Source organism: Aquarana catesbeiana, linkage group LG02 (assembly GCF_042186555.1).
Source record: "Aquarana catesbeiana isolate 2022-GZ linkage group LG02, ASM4218655v1, whole genome shotgun sequence".
Classification (NCBI taxonomy): Eukaryota; Metazoa; Chordata; class Amphibia; order Anura; family Ranidae; genus Aquarana; species Aquarana catesbeiana.
The window spans coordinates 529562256-529581753 of record NC_133325.1 but is presented as its reverse complement, the minus strand read 5'-3'; the positions used below and the strand labels follow the sequence as shown (position 1 = coordinate 529581753).

The 19498-nt window shown below is 41.8% G+C and overlaps 1 protein-coding gene across 2 annotated transcripts in view; it reads right to left on the bottom strand.

Annotated features, from left to right (window-relative positions):
- Positions 1–19498, bottom strand: part of REN (renin) — a 713915-nt gene that overhangs the window by 108583 nt on the left and 585834 nt on the right. For both annotated transcript variants that reach the window (XM_073615843.1, XM_073615842.1), the window contains one exon: positions 7709–7853. In XM_073615843.1, the coding sequence (XP_073471944.1) occupies positions 7709–7853 (145 nt within the window). The remainder of the gene's footprint in view (positions 1–7708; positions 7854–19498) is intronic.

Sequence of the window (19498 nt, the reverse complement as noted above, 5' to 3'; positions counted from 1 at the left end):
AAGTGAGTCAAACATATATATTCAAAATACCTCTCTCTTACATAAAAGGGAAAATCTCTCGTTTGTAGTAAGTGTTCCTTTTGGAATAGTTTCTATCACGAAGACCTCCAGACATTTGATATCTTTATTGTGAAAACGCTTAAAATGCCGGGGGACGCTGTGTTCGTCGCAACCCTTAGCAATAAATCTGCGATGGTCTCCTATTCTTGCACTTAGTGCGTGAATGGTACGACCCACATAAAAGAGGCCACACGGGCATCGCGGGACATAGATCACAAAATCCGTAGAACATGTAATGAACTGCCTAATTTCATAATTCTTCCCTAAATTGGTAGTGATGATCTTGGTACCATGGTTGATGAATTGGCAGGTTAGGCATCTTCTTCTTTTCACTGGAAAATGCCTTTTCTGTCATTAAAATAGTACCTAATATCCAAGGGGGATCTAGTTGGCTTGTTTGACATTTTGCTCAGTGCCAATAAATTTTTTAATAGTGGGAGCCCTCCGGAAGGTGACCTGAGGTACCTCTGATAATACTGGGGCTAAGCCTTGGTCTAGCAATAAAATATTGTAGTATTTTTATTATTCTGGAGACAGATTTAAATTTATCATTGAAAGTTGAAACAAACCTCACTGTGTGGTTTTTGTTTGATTCCTCTCCAAACGCTTTCCTTCTAGGGGGAAGGTTCATGTTGGACCGAAAAGCTTCATTAATTAGCTCACACGGATATTTTTTTTCTTAAAATTTTTTTGTCATCAGGGGCCCTTGTTCTATATAGTCCTTTACTCTAGAACAGTTGCATCTTAATCTATTAAATTGTCCTCTAGGAATGTTACTTTTCCAAGTGGGATGATGACAACTTCTAAAATGAAGGTGAGAATTGCCACTACTGGGTTTTATGTGGTTTTTAGTAATGATCTAATTTTGATCATGGGACAATACTAGGTCCAAGAATATGTTAGTGGGGGTCCAGAACATGCGTAAAGGATAAACCAAGGGGGTTGGCGTTGCAATGGGACAAAAAGGAGGGGAACAGCTCAGGGCCCCCACTCCACATAAGGATCACATCGTCAATGTACCGCCCAAAATACACAATGTGTTCAGAGAACGGATTGTTGGCCCAAATGCTGTCCTCCTCCCAAAGGCCCATGGTAAGGTTGGCATACACCGGGGCAAAATTTGCCCCCATTGCTGTACCCTTACGTTGTAAATAAAACTGCTCACCAAAAATAGTTTAGTTTTAGACAAAACTCAGTAACCTGGATTCAAATTTGTGATTGTTATGAGTTAAAATCACCGCTTTTAGATAAAAAATGTTGCATAGCCTTTAAGCCCACTTCGTGGGGTATAGATGTATAGAGGGAGGTGACGTCAAAAGATGCCCACCGATATTCCTCTTCCCACGTATACTGTTGGAGGGCTTCGATCGCTTAATTTGAGTCCTTAATATACGAGGGTAATTGGCTCACCAGAGGTTGTAAACAAAAATCGATATACTTGGATAAACCATTTAAAAAACTATTAGTACTGCCACAATTGGTCTTCCCCGTGGATTGACTAGTGATTTGTGAATCTTAGGGAGGTGGTAGAAATACAGGGTGCTACACTCTGATGGCAACATAAATTGTCGCTCTTTCTTGGTAAAGCACCCAGTTTCCCCATGCCTCTTGTACCAAAGTTCTGAGTTCCAACTGGAACTCTGGTAAAGGATCAGTCCGTAATTTCAGATACGTGTCAGTATCAGCCAGCAACCTGTTGGTTTCTTTAATATAGTCCACATGATTCTGTACTACAAGACTGCCTCCCTTATCTGCCTGCCAGGTGGAGATGTCTGTGCCTCTGTGTGGCCCTCAGCCCATAAATCTTCGAGGATTTTGAACACTTCTTCATCATGTTCAGTGGAGGATAAAGTCTCTGGTGGGGGAGCACAAATAGATTTATTATCAGTCATAACTTTGTGATTAGCTTAGGGATTTGGAGTGTAGTGGCGTATTAATGTAAGGGAGCGTATGAATCAGTGTAAATCCTTAAATAGGCTGACCTTGTTTGGTCCTATTGAAGGGGAGAAACCCAAACTTTTTTGGAGCAATAGTTCTTCAGCGGGTGTTAGAATATGAGAGGACAGATTGTATATTTTTATTGTACTAAATCCTGTGTTATTTCTGACCTCTCTTTTTTGTTGGTTATTCCTAACGGTTCCTCCTCTTCGTCCTCTTCTAGTTTTCTGTTTTCTTTTTTCTTTGTGGGCTCCTTTTGGAGGCACTACCTGAAAATTTAGACTATTGGGAGATGTTGTCTGGCTGTTAGAGTCCTGTAAAGGGCAATCATCGGTATTTACTTGGGACTTGGGCCTAGCTCCTAATAAAATATAGTCCTCTAAATCACGGGATAGAGGGCTATACCTATTACAGGTTGGTATATTAAATGATACATGAGGTTGATTGATCGGGGGTGAGACCAAATCTGTCTCATGCAACATATTAGATGGGATAAGTGGTGCAGGCAGGGAAGAAGAGGATAGGGATGGGAAGGGGGTGAGATCTAGAATGGTAATGGTGGGTGTAACCTTATTCAAATTGGTTGGGTTTGACACTGAATTAGTAGAACTCAAGGGTACAGCGATGGGGGCAAATTTTGCCCCGGTGTATGCCAACCTTACCATGGGCCTTTGAGAGGAGGACAGCATTTGGGCCAACAATCCATTCCCTGAACACATTGTGTATTTTGGACAGTACATTGACGATGTGATCCTTATATGGAGTGGGGGCCCTGACCTTTTTGGCCCATTGCAACGCCAACCCCTTGGTTTATCCTTTACACATGTTCTGGACCCCCACAAACTCATATTCTTGGACCTAGTATTGTCCCATGATCAAAATAAGATCATTACTAAAAACCACATAAAACCCACTAGTGGCAATTCTTACCTTCATTTTAGAAGTTGTCATCATCCCACTTGGAAAAGTAACATTCCTAGAGGACAATTTAATAGATTAAGACGCAACTGTTCTAGAGTGGAGGACTATATAAAACAAGGGCCCCTGAAGAATATCCATGTGAGCTAATTAATGAAGCTTTTCGGTCCAACATGAACCCTCCCCCTAGAAGGAAAGCGTTTGGAGAGGAATCAAACAAAAACCACACAGTGAGGTTTGTTTCAACTTTCAATGATAAATTTAAATCTGTCTCCAGAATAATAAAAAAAAGCTACAAAATTTTATTGCTAGACCAAGGCTTAGCCCCAGTATTATCAGAGGTACCTCAGGTCACCTTCCGGAGGGCTCGCACTATTAAAAAATATATTGGCACCGAGCAAAATGTCAAACAAGCCAACTAGATCCCCCTTGGATATTAGGTACTATTTAATGACAGGAAAGGCATTTTCCAGTGCAAAAAAAAAGAGGATGCCTAACCTGCCAATTCATCACCCATGGTACCAAGATCATCACTACCAATTTAGGGAAGAATTATGAAATTAGGCAGTTCATTACATGTTCTACAGATTTTGTGATCTATGTCCTACGGTGCCCGTGTGGCCTCTTTTATGTGGGTCGTACCATTCGGGCACTAAGTGCAAGAATAGGAGACCATCGCAGATTTATTGCTAAGGGTTGCGACGAACACAGCGTCCCCCGGCATTTTAAGCGTTTTCACAATAAAGATATCAAATGTCTGGAGGTCTTCGTGATAGAAACTATTCCAAAAGGAACACTTACTACAAACGAGAGATTTTCCCTTTTATGTAAGAGGGAGGTATTTTGGATATAACCTCTGACAGCATTGTTCAGCCCTGCACTACCACTCCAGCGTGTCAGCCTCAATTCTCCAGCAAGCTATACTTTCCTGTAGTATATGCCAGTACATGGGACTGTGCTTCATATGATGGAGCCGATCCACCAACACGGCCATAGCATTGGTACTCAACTTCTTTGATCGACCATGATGAGGCCTGTTCTGAGTGGAACCCATCCTGTTAAACCACTGTATGGTCTTGGCCACCATGCTGAAGCGCAGTTTCAGGATCTTGGCAATATTCTTATAGCCTAGGCCATCTTTATGTAGAGCAACAATTATTTTTTTCAGATCCTCAGAGTTCTTTGCCATGAGGTGCCATGTTGAACTTCCAGTGACCAGTATGACAGAGTGAGAGCAGTAACACCAAATTTAACACACCTGCTCCCCATTCACACCTGAGACCTTGTAACATTAACAGGTCACATGACATCAGGGAGGGAAAATGGCTAATTGGGTCCAATTTGGACATTTTTACTTAGGGGTGTAGTCACTTTTGTTGCCAGCGGTTTAGATATTAATGGCTGTGTGTCGAGTTATTTTGAGGGGACAGCAAATTTACACTGTTATACAAGCTGTACACTCACTACTTTACATTGTAGCAAAGTGTCATTTCTTCAGTGTTGTCACATAAAAAGATATAATAAAATATTTACAAAAATGTGAGGGGTGTACTCACTTTTGTGAGATACTGTACATAAAAAATAATTGAAAAAAGGCGTGGATTCCCCCCCCCCCCAGTCCATTATCAGGCCCTTCGGGTCTGGTATGGATATTAAGGGGAACTCCACGCCAAAATGTAAAAAAAAATTGGCGTGGGGGTCCCCGTCAAAATCCATACCAGACCTGAAGGGTCTGGTATGGATTTTAAGGGGAACCCCGCGCCAACATTTTTTTTAAAATGACACGGCCCCCCCCAAAAATCCATACCAGACCCTTATCCGAGCATGCAACCTGGCAGGCCGCAGGAAAAGAGGGGGGACGAGAGAGCACCCCCCTTTACCGTACCAGGCCACATGCCCTCAACATTGGGAGGATGCTTTGAGGTAGCCCCCAAAGCACCTTGTCCCCATGTTGATGGGAAGAAGGGCCTCATCCCCACAACCCTTGGCCGGTGGTTGTGGGGGTCTGTGGGCAGGGGGCTTATCGGAATCTGGAAGGCCCTTTAACAAGGGGACCCCCAGATCCCGGCCCCCCCTGTGTGAATTGGTAATGGGGTACAAATGTACCCCTACCATTTCACAAAAAGTGTCAAAAATGTTAAAAAAAAGACAATAGACGGTTTTTGACAATTCCTTTATTAATGTCTTCTTCTTTCCCCGCTTCTTCTTCCATCCTCTTTGGTCTTCCTTTGGTGTTCTTCTTCCTCCATCTTGTTCTTTCCCACTTCTTCCTCTATCTTCCTCCGCTTCTTCCTCCGGTCTTCTTGTCCGGCATCTTCCTCCGGCTTCTTCTTCTCCGCTTCATCCTCTGATTCGCCTCAATGGGAGTCTCCCGCTGTGTGACGCTTCTGTTCAGGTGACAGCTCTTATATAACGGAGGGGCCACACGGTGACCCTGCCCCCCTCTGACGCATGGGGACTTCCCTATGGCTTTCCCCGTGTTGTCAGAGGGGGGCAGGGTCACCCATTTACGTAAACGTCAGGTGGACTCCCATTCCTCTTCAGGAGTCAGTGGCTGCATGGGTGCAGCCAGAGCATGGATGTCTGCAGGAGGCAGATGTACTTTGTGACAGAGCAGCAAGGCACTGATCAGGAGTAAGCTAGGAGAGAGCTTAACTCAAAGAAACCCTTTTGTTCTAAGGAGCAGACCTAAGGCCTAGGCTACAGGCCTGAAGCAGCCGTGTGGCAATAATGTAAGCCAGGAAGCTGTAAGAGAGAGTCACCAGAGGTACAGTGTAGGTACCAAACAGGGACACAGTTACAGGGTCACGAGGACCGAGGTCAACGCCTGAACAGCAGTGCTGACCAGAGAGCCAGGTGGCTCAGTATTTTTCATTTATTTCATTATTGCTTTGTGGAAGAAACCCCTGTGTGGGAATCCTGGATGGACTGTTTTTCTTTTACTTCAATAAACATGGGCCAAAAAAGCCCTTAAACTGCATATCTGGCGTAGACTCAGCTCACTGGTAAGCTCTACACTGAGCTAAACAACCCCCAATACCACAATATACATAGATAGATAGATAGTACCTTGGATTAAGAGCATAAGTCGTTCCAGAAACATGCTTGTAATCCAAAGCACTCGTCTATCAAAGCGAGTTTACCCATAGGAATCAATGGAAACTCAGATAATTCGTTCCAGTTTTACTGCTAGTGTATGCAGTACCGTATGTGGCCAGAGGTGGGGGGCGCCAGAGACACTCGGAAACACTTGTCTCTGGCGTCCCCCCCCACCTCTGACTACATGCGGTACTAAACACCCCAGAGGCTTGATTCCTGCTCATCTTGCGAGACAACGCTCGCAAATCAAGTCAGGATTTTTTTTAAAACTGCTCGTATTGTGAAACCCACATAAACAGCGTTGCTCGCAATCCAAGGTTTTACTGTATACTAAACTGCCTGCACGCCATTAACTAACCAGCCTAATCTAGCTCAAGTTCTCTCAAACTCCAGGTTTATCACACTACATACGGCCACTGTGTAAGCAGCCTTATATAGTGTGGGATTTGAACTTAGCACCCTGAGCTCTTACAGCAGATTGTGCTGTGATTGGCCAAAGCATGCAGGTCTGGTGCATGCTTTGGCTCTGCGGCAAATTTGCCGCCAACGCCCCATATGTTTGGTTCTTCAGCCAACAAATGTTCGAGTCAAACTTACGTTCGATTTAAACATCAGGACTATCCCTAATTTCCATAAATGTTAAATACGTTCATGCCTATATTTAAAATTTTTTGAGTATTTGAAGCTTTTTTTCTTTAACCGCTTCCGGACCGCCCACCATACATTTACTGAGGCAGGGCGGCCCGACTCCGCGAATAAAGGTACCTGTACGTTGTTTCCTCTTCGGGGTCTCGGGCGCGCACCACCAGCGACCCGCTCCTGCAGTGATTGGCAGCGATATGTAAACAAGGCAGACAAGTCGTTCTGTCAGAGAGGAAAATGGAGATCTTGTGTTTCTAAGCGGAAACACAGACTTCTATTTTCCTCCAGGTAAGCCACCCTCCACACAGTTAGAAAACACTCCCTAGGAGCACACTTAACCCTTTGATCACCCCTGATATTAACCTCTTCCCTGCCATTGTCATTAGTACAGTGAGTGCATTTTTTTTAGCACTGATCACTGTATTAGTGTCACTGGTCCTCAAAAAATGTCACTTTGTCTCCAATTTGTCCGCCGCAATGTCACAGCCCCGCATTAAAAAAAAAAAAAATGCTGATTGCCGCCATTACTAGAAAAAATAAAAATGCCATAAAAATAACCTATAATTTGTAGATGCAATAACTTTTGCGCAAACCAACCAATATACACTTATTGGGATTTTTATTACCAAAAACATGTAGCTGAATACATGTTGACCTAAATTGATGAAGAAATTTGATTTTTTTACATTTTTTTAATGTGTTTTATAGTAGAAAGTAGAACATATTGTTTTTTTTTTTCAAACTTGATGGTCTTTTTTAGTTGATAGCGCAAAAAATAAAAACCGCAGAGGTGATCAAATACAACCAAAAGAAAGCTCTATTTATGGAAAAAAAAGGACATAAATTTTGTTTGGGTACAGCGTCCCATGAACGTGCAGTTGTCAGTTTAATGGCCTGGTCATGAAGGGGGTAAAACCTTCTGGGGCTGAAGTCGTTAAATATAGAGTCTAGGTATGCTAACTACAATTAGTAATTTCATGTAAAGGAAATATTCTCATATGGTAAAATACCTGAACCCATTTTTATACAAGCTCAATATTGTTTGGATTACCTCTCCTTCAGGGAGCTGTGTGGCCCCAATTGCTTTCATGAGGACAGATACTGAGCCAGCTGGCCCAGTGATGTAAGCTGCTCCTGTGTCTATAGCTACTGTGCACTCTTCTTTGCAGAACAGAACCTCTGCACCAGCTGATACCCTGTTGACAAAAAAACAGTCATTGTGAACATGACTTAAAAAAAAAAAAAAAAAAAAAAAAACACTGAAAACTGAGACATTACACTTTTTAAGATGAGTGGAAGCATGATACTTTTCTTTATAGCTACTTGGACCCCTTTTTGTCCTATAAAGACTCTGTCAAGCTAAAATAAAGCAGAACAAATTCAACATTAACATTAACATTAACATTCAACATAATCAACATTAGGCTGCTAGTAAATGGATATGAAGGTACAATATATTATATTTTCTTGTTTTAACCTTTTTTTACATGTCTTCATGTAATAATAATGGTAGCCACACAAAATATTGACATTTTTGGGCCCAATTTGGACATTTTTACTTACGGGTGTACTCACTTTTGTTGCCAGCAGTTTAGACATTAATGGCTGTGTGTCGAATTATTTTGAGGGGACAGCAAATTTACACTGTTATACAAGCTGTACATTCACTACTTTACACTGTAGCAAAGTGTCATTTCTTTAGTGTTAAAAGATAGAATAAAATATTTACAAAAATGTGAAGGGTGTACTCACTTTTGTGAAAAACTGTAAATCATGTGCCCTTACTCAAGGTGGCCATGGCTAGGAATGCTAGGGGGGTGTTTTTCAAAGTGATTTCTGGACAAAATAAAGCATGGAGACATAGATGAATACGTGAAATTCAAGAACTACTCCATCACAGGTACAAGAAATCCTTAGCCTTGAAGAAAAATTTTCCTTTGGGTTTTTCACTTACTGCCCTTGTGGGGAACATGTAACTGGACATGCATAGTTTCAGCTACCTCACTGCTTTAGTGCTGTGGAGGAATAGGCAAACATGGATAAGCCCAGCTATTTTCACATGTTGGTCTTTCTGTGGTTGAGAAAGATGAGCGTATCTCATATCACATCTCATATTTGCAAGCACGAAGAATACAGTGTGTTTCATGTTTGAGACAGAAGAAGGGTAAGTGAAAGGTCTGGAATAGGAGTAATCTTACATGGAGCAAAAGCACGAAATGCATGGTATTTTTGGCTACCCTGTGATTGTGGCATCTACAAGGATCTGTTAGTAGATGGGTGAATGGGGAAGATCCAAGGAATGGAAAGGTTATCCCACATTTTGTAAGAAAAAGGGTTATGTTGGTAGCAAAGATGTATCTTTCCAATGTGTACCTTTTTGGTACTGTTTTGTTTTTAAAAAATTATTGCTTTAAAGATAAACAACTTGAGAAAATTCACTAATTGGAAATAAAGGGAATATGGGACATCTGCTCACAGATTAATTTGAAAAATGGTATTTGTGACCTTTCCTTTAACAGGAAGGGCAAATTATGTTACTACTGTAAAAAAAAAAAAAAAAAAACAGTTATGAAAAAGAAAAGTTTTGTGTAAAGTATTAGTAATCCTGAACATAATTATTTTGGGTGCACAAAAGGAAATGTCTGCAATCAGCATGCCAGGATAATATGATTCAGTTTATACTCCGCCATATGTATGGGTGTAACAAATAGGTGGAACCGGCTGGCCATGATTCCAAACGTGTTCTCCACCACTCTTCTGCCGGTAATTAAAAACCCTCTGGTCCGGGGTGAGGGTCCTCATCGGGAATGGCCGCATAAGATGGTCCCCCAGCGCAAAGGCTTTATCCGCAATGAAGACGAATGGGAGTCCTTCCACATTGTCTTCTGGAGGGGGCAAGTCCAACCTGCCATTCTGGAGACGCCTGTAGAACTCCGTCTGGGCGATGACTCCACCGTCGGACATCCGGCCATTCTTCCCCACGTCCACATACAGGAACTCATAAGTAGCCGACACCATTGCCAACATCACAATACTATTGAACCCCTTATAATTATAATAGTATGACCCCGAGTTGGGTGGTGGGATGATGTGGACGTGTTTCCCATCAATTGCCCCTCCGCAGTTAGGAAAGTCCCACTGCTGGGCAAAGTGGGAGGCCACAGTCTGCCATTCCTGTGGCGTGGAAGGAAACTGTGGAGGAAGAAAAAAAAAATTAGTCATTTTGCACATAAACAGGGAAAGCAGATTAGACACAAACATTATTGGCCAACATCAAGATACCATTTATTTATGGGAATTTTGAAAGACCAAAGTATAAGGTACACCTATCATATTCCCCCCCCCCCCCCATGGGCCATTTCTAACATTATAGAGGGGGGGAGCTCTTGGACAGGTAACCCTCTCCACTTCATTGAGAGATGAATGCATAAATAATGTGTATTACTTTGAACAGTCCCTCCTTAGTTACACTATTGGCAGCCCACTGGACAGGTAAGAAGTGTCATAATACAAAGATATAAATACACACTGTACACATTTGAGCACATTTGGACATTCTGCTATTACCTATCTAGATAATAATAGTATACAAAAACTTTTAACAGTACCATTTGAAAGTATACAGGCAGGCCCTTGCACTACATGCTTTGGGGAATTCATCCATAAATCTGACCACAAAAGAGGTGGGTATAGTGTGTATGGGTTTGGCAAAGTCAGCAGATAGATGATTGAGGATAGATAGAGAATTGGTATCAGCTGACTTAGCAGTTGGGGGGAGGGAGGGTTCCAAATGATTTGGGGACCCCCCAAAAAAAGCCTCTGGCACGTTGCCTGAATTTAACGCACAAATCACATTTCAACACATTTTAGGGGGTGTTTGGGGTAAAGCACTACTATGGAGCTGACAAAATACATTGTTAAGTGACTACATGAGGTGAATATAGGGCCAGGAGAGCATGCTGGGGAGGTAAGTGAAAGCAAATATGTATGAAGGACAACAAAAATAATTACAGAAAAATCCAGCATGCATGAGGACAAAGGGGACATTCACAGCATATTACAATCATGGTAATTAGGGAATGAGGAAAGAAATACAATATATTATCAAACATTATATACAATAAAATGTGATATTAAAGGATAAAAATCTTACCTTAATATACTCCTTCTGCAGGACCTGGATGATGACAGAACAGGTCTCTGGGATAATGATCCCCAGAGCCTGGGGGGAGATGCCTGTCGAGAACTTGAGGTCCTACAAGCTTCTCCCCGTCGCCAAGTACCACAGGGTGGTGACGAGCCTCTGCTCCGGAGTGATGGCTTGCCTCATGCAGGTATCCTGTCTGCTGATATAGGGGGTCAACAAAGCCAACAAACGGTGAAATACGGGGTCCGTCATCCGGAGAAAGTTCCTGAAATCATCAGGATTATTCTCACGGATCTCACGGAGCAAAGGCATGTGACAGAACTGGTCACGCTGAAGCAACCAATTCTTGGTCCATGAACTCCTCCCCACCCTGTTCATGGACTGGACTTGTGTCAAGGTCAGGACCCAAACACCAAGCCCCCGCACAGCACGAACTCTACGAGGAGTACGTATACGCAACATAGCTAGAAAACGGTCGGCTGATCAGAACGAAGTAACAGAACGCACTGAAGAACAGCAAGGCCTGTGAAGAGCGACCTGAAAAACAGTAACGAACGAACAAGAACGCAATGACAAAGTCACGCGTAGCTTGCTTGCACGCACTGAAGAGCAGATACAAACCCACAAGCACAAACTGAACAGCAGAAAACGATCTGAAAACCACGAGTCTGAAAAAGCGCAAATCGTCTCTCACCAAACTTTTACCAACACGAGATTAGCAAAAGGAGCCCAAAGGGTGCCGCGCTTGGTTCTGAACTGGCCTTTTCTAGTCTCGTCGTACGTGGTTTATGTCACTGTGTTCTTGGCGATCGGAAATTCTGACAACTTTGTGCGACCGTGTGTACGCAAAACAAGTTTGAGCCAACATCCGTCGGAAAAAATCCTAGGATTTTGTTGTCGGAATGTCCGATCAATGTCCGACCGTGTGTACGGGGCATAACTCTACATGTTTCGCTCATAATAGCTTCCTCATGAGCTTTTGAAAGTGCTGCATGAAGTTAAGAACTACAAAAGAAATGAACAATTATGAATAATTGTACTTGAAGATTATTGTGACAATAGTGTTAAAAAGATTACATAACACATCATAAATCATGATTGTATACATTTTGCAAAAATAATAATAACGAGCTGAGAATGCATGCCTACCAGATGCTTTTGTTCGCAATGATACCTGAATTAATCTGAAAAGGCAAGGCAAATATTGACCAGTAAAGCCCGAGCCCCCCCTCCACAACAGAATACAACGAGTGAGCATATTGTAGCAAAGGGTACTTGCATGTGCCAAAAATTCAAGGAAGAGCTTGCTGTGAAGGGGGAAAGAGAGGAGAGACATACACTCTCTCTGTAACAAGGATTCCCTGTCAGTGCATAGAGGCGAACTGCCACATTTTAAGCTCTCCCCGTCCCGCCAGCGTCTGATCTCACCGGCGGGGCCAGGACGTGTTGACAGAGCTATTGCGCATGACTGGAACTCTGGCGGAGCATGTGACCTCACACGCTAACGGACGTGGTCACAATTCGCCATTTTGGAAGTCCATAATTGATGTGATTGTAGCTGTATTAGTGCAATTGTGACAGTGAAAATTGAGTACTGTCCATGATACAATTTTTTAGGACAAGCTTTCGGGGTATGTCCCCTTCTTCAAGGTCCAAGCTTGGACCTTGAAGAAGGGCACATACCCTGAACGCTTGTCCTGAAAAATTGTATGTTAGTGCAAATAAAAAAAATATCACGGACAGTACTCAATTTTCTCTGGAAAGTCCATAATTGCCAGATAGGCAGAGGGGATGGGCGGACAAATATCCAATCTGCCCCTTAGCGTAACAGGCAAAGGGCTCTCAGTATATGACATGAGGATCAGATAACTGGCTCCTAGTCATAAAGCTGTTATAGAGGAATTAAACATGCACCTATTAATAGCGCTTATGGGCCCGAGCAAAACATAAGTGATTGGTTTAATACTGATGCAGTAAGTGCCCAGGCCGTCCGTATGGTTACTTGTCCCCCAACCCAGTCAATCCAGTCATAAATGAAAACATGATTACGATACTTAATGATCTCAAATTATTTTATCTGCATCTGAGGATACGGCATACCGTACCAGCTCATCATATACATTGATATATGAACAAACAGCACAGCATTTCCTAGATAAAAACATAACATAAACAATTAATAAGTATTTATTTAACTAATCAGTTTGGAGAAATGGCTATATGTAGCCAGGTGAAAAGAGGAAAAGGATACAACAGTATTTCTATTAACAAATTCATTCAGTTTATTAAATTTGTTTAAACCAGAGAATGGTTTATAATTCATTATTGTTCATTTCTTTTGTAGTACTTAACTTCATGCACCCTTTAAAATCTCCTGAGGAAGCTCTTATGAGCGCAACATGTAGAGTAAGAAGTGGTTGCACATGCTATGTGAATTTTTATGCCTTTTAAAACATTTATTGTCATTTTAAAGAAACGGATGTCTAATAAAATTAATATTTTTATAAATCTATTTGCATATTATTTTGATACCTTTTAAAGTCCCGCTTGTTCTTTACCAATTGTTCCTAACGCTAGAATATGTCAAAGGGGAATTAATGAATATGACAGAAGGAAAGAAAATACGCACCAAGATGACAAAGCTCTTAAGATGTACAAAGGTACAAAGGCACAACAAAGAAAGCAGAGCCTGTTTTCGCTGTAAAAAGGACCAGTCACTTAACCACTTTGAGACCGGGCCTATTTTTCAAACTTGTTGTTTACAAGTTAAAATATTTTTTTTTGCTAGAAAATTACTTGGAACCCTCAAACATTATATATATATTTTTTCCTAACACCCTAGAGAATAAAATGGCGGTCGTAGCAATACTTTCTGTCACACCGTATTTGCGCAGTGGTCTTACAAACGCACTTTTTGTGGAAAAAATACACTTTTTTGGAATAAAAAGTAAGACAATAGTAAAGTTATCCCATTTTTTTTTTATATTGTGAAAGATGATGTTACCCCAACTAAATTGATACCCAACATGTCACGCTTCAAAGTTGCGCCCACTCGTGGAATGGCGACAAACTTTTACCCTTAAAAATCTCCATATGTGACATTTAAAAAATTCTACAGGTTGCATGTTTTGAGTTACAGAGGAGGTCTAGGGCTAGAATTATTGCTCTGACTCTAACAATTGTGGTAATATCTTACATATGTGATTTAAACACCATTTTCATATGCGGCGCTACTCACGTATGCGTTCGTTTCTGCACGCGAGCTCAGCGGGACAGGGCACATTTAAAACATTTTTTTTTTTTTTTTTTACACTGTTCTTTTGAAAAAAAATTCTATCACTTTTATTCCTATTACAAGAAATGTAAACAATCCTTGTAATAGAAAAAAAGCATGACAGAACCTCTTAAATATGAGATCTGGGGTCAAAAAGTCCTCAAATCTCATATTTACACTAAAATGCATACAAAAATAAAAAATAAAAATTTGGTTTAAAAAAAAAAAAATGTTGCTTAAGGAGCTATGGACGGAAGCTTCCACCCTGCATTGGTATAGAGCCGGGTGGGGGCCATCTTCCCCTCACTCAGATCCATACCACAGAGGACATAGGATCCGATCACCTCTGCCGTTGCCAGCGGCTCCGGTAAGCGTCGGAGGGCACCAGAGCACAGCGGGAGAGGGGACCCCTCCCGTCGCTGATAAAAGTGATTTTGCTGCGAATCCGCAGAGACCACTTTTTCCTGAAAGAGGACTGCCCGCTGAAGAAGAGGACACCAGGGTTATGGCAGCTAGCTAACAACAATATTCCTGTTCAAAGTACCGCCATATTTTGACGCCGGGCGGTCCGGAAATGGTTAATTAAGTTAACAATTAAGTTCCAGGGACAATTCACAATAATAAGCAATTCCTTGCAAAAGGAAAACTGGATGATCATCTGTACAGGCTCATCACCATAAACCAGCAAGCCAATATAGTCTCTAATGACCTACACAGCAAATCTATTTACTTATGGCTTAGGTGGCTGGGGCACAGAAGTCCAGCATACAGGACATTATAAAGAGAGGCTTATCAGAAGATTTGACAATATTGCCTTGCAAAGTGCTCATGAAATGCAAGTGCTGTATTGAAGCAAAAGTCACATGTGCTCCCCTTCCACAGGCTTCTCAAAGAAAAACCACCCAACCCTGCAGCTCATACACAGTGGCGTATGCGGTCCAATGAAAACTCCCATGTCAAGCAGGAACAGATATCTACTGACTTTCAGGTATACAACTGCTTATCTGATGAAACACAAGAATGAAACATCAGAGAAACGTCAAGAGTTCATTGCCATGGCTAGCAACAAATTCCAACAGAAACCAGCAATAATACGCACCGACAATGGGGGAGAATACATAAGCAAAAAGTGGCCTCATAACCTGAAGACATAAGGAATAGTACACCAGACAACCACACCATAGGCCCCTGGACAAAACGGTGTAGCAGAAAGGAAAAATCGCACTCTTATAGAAATGGACGGGTGTATGTTTTCAGATGCCAACTTACCTCACAAGTACTGGGGAGAAGCAGTAATGACTGAAACCTACCTACAGAACAGACTACCCTCAAAAGCCATTAAAAGTACTCCGTTCAATATAATGCGCTTATGGTCTAACCTCCCACGATACGTCGACCGTGCGTGTTGCCCCGACGGGAATGGTGAGCCTGGATGGAGATACATGCATCTCCACTCCCCCCCCCTTTCCCCTTTTTCTTCTTCTTTCACCCCCCCCCCATTTTTTTTTTTTTGGGTCGTCTGACCCCAGGATCGAAGTGATCCATGCTACCCTCCTTTCTATATAAAATACGATATTTTGCCGTTAAAAGAGTGGTCATGTGTCATACAGAATCTCCCTATACTTCTACAAACTGAGGGTACCCCATGGATAACGTAAGTTTTTCTTATGTATAAAATTACCGTACTTTTGAGTGCCATGGGAGAGACTATTGTTGTGTGTATACGTTTCTTCCGGAATGTATCTGTGTTTTCATATGATTACCTTTCAAAAATAAAATAAAGAATTAAAAAAAAAAAAAAAGTACTCCATTCAAAATGTGGCATGGATAAAAGCTTAGCATAGGGCACATCAGAGTGTTTGGATGTAAAGCATATGCCTGTATTCCAAGTGAGAAACAATCCAAGCTGGAGAACAGAGCCATAGAGGGCATTCTAGTAGACTACAGCAAGCAAACTAAGGGTTCCAGAATCCTACACCCAAAGACTGAGAAAGTGACAATAAGCCATAGTGTTTATTTTGGTGAGAGCCCATCACCAGAAACATTGATCTCTGAAAGCTGTGAAGTGAATATGCCAAGCAAACCAGAAGAAAGGGTCGATCAAAGCGAACCTGTGCAGGGTGGAAGAGGTGGAACTCACAATGCCTAAATCAAGCTTCCCACCAGATAACTGTTGAACTGCCTGAAGGCAGAAGATCCACTTGGGCTAAACCTTTTTACCACCCCAAAAGCTGTCATACACTGTCAAAACACACAGCATACTTGAACCAACATCCTGGGAAGAAAAACTACCCAAAACATGAAGCCAATAAATGGAGAAACAGAGCACAAGAAGAATTATGCCGCGTACACACGGTCGGACTTTTCAACTACAAAAGTCCGACAGCCTGTCCGACATACTTCCGGCGTACCTTCGGCGGACTTGCGGCAGACTTTCTAACGACCGGACTTGCCTACACACGACCACACAAAAGTACGACAGCCTAGTACGCGGTGACGTACACCAAGTCCGACGAGACTATAAAACGGAAGTTCAATAGCCCGTACGACACCCTTTGGGCTCCTTCTGCTAATCTCGTGTTTATCTCGTGTTAGTAGAAGTTTGGTGAGAGACGATTCGCGCTTGTGAGACTCGTATTTTTCAGTTCGTTTTAACTGTTGTTCAGTCTGTGCGTGTGAGGTTTGTATCTGCTTTTCAGTGCGTTTGGTCAGTTGGCATTGAGAAATCTTTGTTTTATTGTCCGCTCGTTCCTGATTTTCAGGTCGCTCTTCACAGGCCTTGCTGTTCTTCAGTGCGTTCTGTTTAGTGCGTTCTGACCAGCCGACCATTTTGAAACCATGTTACCTGTACGTACTCGTCGTCGAGCTCGTGCATTGTATGTGTTTGGTGCTGTAGTTTATTCTTCAGACCAAGACCAGTCCATGAACAGGGCGAGGAGGAGTTCATGGACCAAGAATTGGTTGCTCCAGCGTGACCAGTTCTGTCACATGCCATTGCTCCGTGAGATCCGTGAGAATAATCCTGAGGATTTCAGGAACTTTCTCCGGATGACGGACCCCGTTTTTGACCGTTTGTTGGCTTTGCTGACCCCCTATATCAGCAGGCAGGATACCTGCATGAGGCAAGCCATCACTCCGGAGCAGAGGCTAGTTGCCACGTTGCGGTACTTGGCGACAGGGAGAAGCCTGCAGGACCTCAAGTTCTCGACAGGCATCTCCCCCCAGGCTCTGGGGATCATTATCCCAGAGACCTGTTCTGCCATCATCCAGGTCCTGCAGAAGGACTATATTTAAGGTAAGATATTTTTCTTTTATTAGCATCACATGTTCTTTTATGTAATCTTTGATAATGTAATGTATTTCTTGCTTCAAACACTACTTACCATCATTGCAATATAGTGTGAATGTCCCCTTTTTATCCTCACACATGCTGGATTTTTTTCCTGTTATTTTTTGTCATGCATGTATATTTTCCTTCAATAACCTCCCCAGCATGCAATGATGGGAACATATCCACCTAGTCTACTCATTTTGAATGTATTTTGTTTGAGTGTATTTAGTGTGCTTATAATTAGCAATTAGCTTGATTTCCCAACCCCACCCTCGTAAAAATTTGCTTGAATGTTCTGTGGTGTTGATTTGTCTAAAGCAAATATATGTTGCACTTTGCAAAATGCATGTGCACTCTACAAGTGCATTTGTTCCAGTGCTTTAGTAAATGAGCAGAAGCTCTGCTGATTTCCATCATCAAATCATATGCAAGCCACAAAGTGTTTTCATTAATTGCCCTTGCATGTGATTGTGTACTCCTTGCAACATGAATGCCTTTTTACCTTACCTCATTTACTGTAAGCTGGTTAGCAACTGCACCTGCAGAGTGCGACAACTGCAGTCTTGTAGCCTTTTTAGTCCCTAAATTCCTGCGTGTCCTAAAAGTAATCTTTTTTAGGGATTTCACAACCCCTTAAAATGTAATCAATGTTCCATCAGAGGGGGTGAGCAATCTGATAAGTGTGCCTTTCCATATTAGTTATTCCAGAAGAATTAAATTATTTAATGTTATACTGATGCTGGGGAATAATGTTTTTAATTGTATAATTTTCTTGCAATGTTAGCTTCCAAATTAATGATTTTGGTTTTCTTGTTTGATTCCCCAGTTTCCTTCAACGCCACAGGAATGGCAGACTGTGGCATCCCATTTTGCCAGCCGTTGGGACTTTCCCAATTGTGGAGGGGCTATAGATGGGAAACATGTCCACATTGTGCCACCACCCCATTCGGGGTCATACTATTTTAATTATAAGGGGTTCCACAGTATTGTTTTAATGGCGGTGGTGTCGGCACACTATGAATTTTTATATGTGGACGTGGGGAAGAATGGCCGGATGTCGGATGGAGGAGTATTTGCCCAGACGGAGTTCTGCCAGCGTCTCCAGAGTGGTGGCCTGGGATTGCCACCTGATGCGGATAACGTGGAAGGACTCCCCTTTGTCTTCATTGCCGATGAAGCCTTCGCTCTGAGCAAGCACCTCATGAGGCCATTCCCCCAAAGAACCCTCACCCCGGAGAGGAGGGTTTTTAATTTCCGGCTGGCCAGAGCTAGAAGAGTGGTTGAGAATGCGTTTGGAATTCTGGCCAGCCGGTTCCGCCTGTTTCAAACATCCATTAATTTGGCGGAATACAAACTTAATTTTATCATTTTATCGTGCTGCATTCTGCACAACTTTTTACACAAACATTCTCTAAATTATATAGGAACAGTTGGGCCTGAGGCCGGACTTATAGATGACAACCTTACGGGCCTGGATACTGTCCGTACTGGCTTGGCCCCCCAAAGTGCCCGTCAAGTTAGACAGCAATATGTTAATTATTTTATGGGTAGGGGGGCCATTGCAATGGGCCAGGATATTTAATTTTTTTAAATAAAAAAAAAATATTGATGAAATCTGGAATTATATTTATTGCTTGCCTTTCTTTTGGGCTTTCTCCTAGGTTATGGTCGAGCAGTTGTAGTGCCAACTGTATTTTCCTTTTAAATGTCTAAATAAGCTCCATATCCACTGTAAACAACTTTTTTACAATTATAACCAAACTGATACTGAGCATTGAAATAACAAACCACACATTTATTTAATTCCTATAAGGAGATGTTTTTATTAATCGTTGTTATGCATTCAGTTATGCATTTAGTAGAAAATGTTCATAGACAAAAATATCATGATATCTTAATAATTTGCAAAAATATAATTATATTTAAATATTTCTACATAATCCACAAAAAAAATTTTTTGCCTTTTTGATTTTCGCAAACAGGCTTTTTTTTTTTTTTTTTTGAAATCCTTTTTTGTTTATTTTTTTGGTTTTTTAAAATCCTTTTTTTTTTTATTTTTTTTTTTTGTTTTTTTAATCAAGTTTTTTTT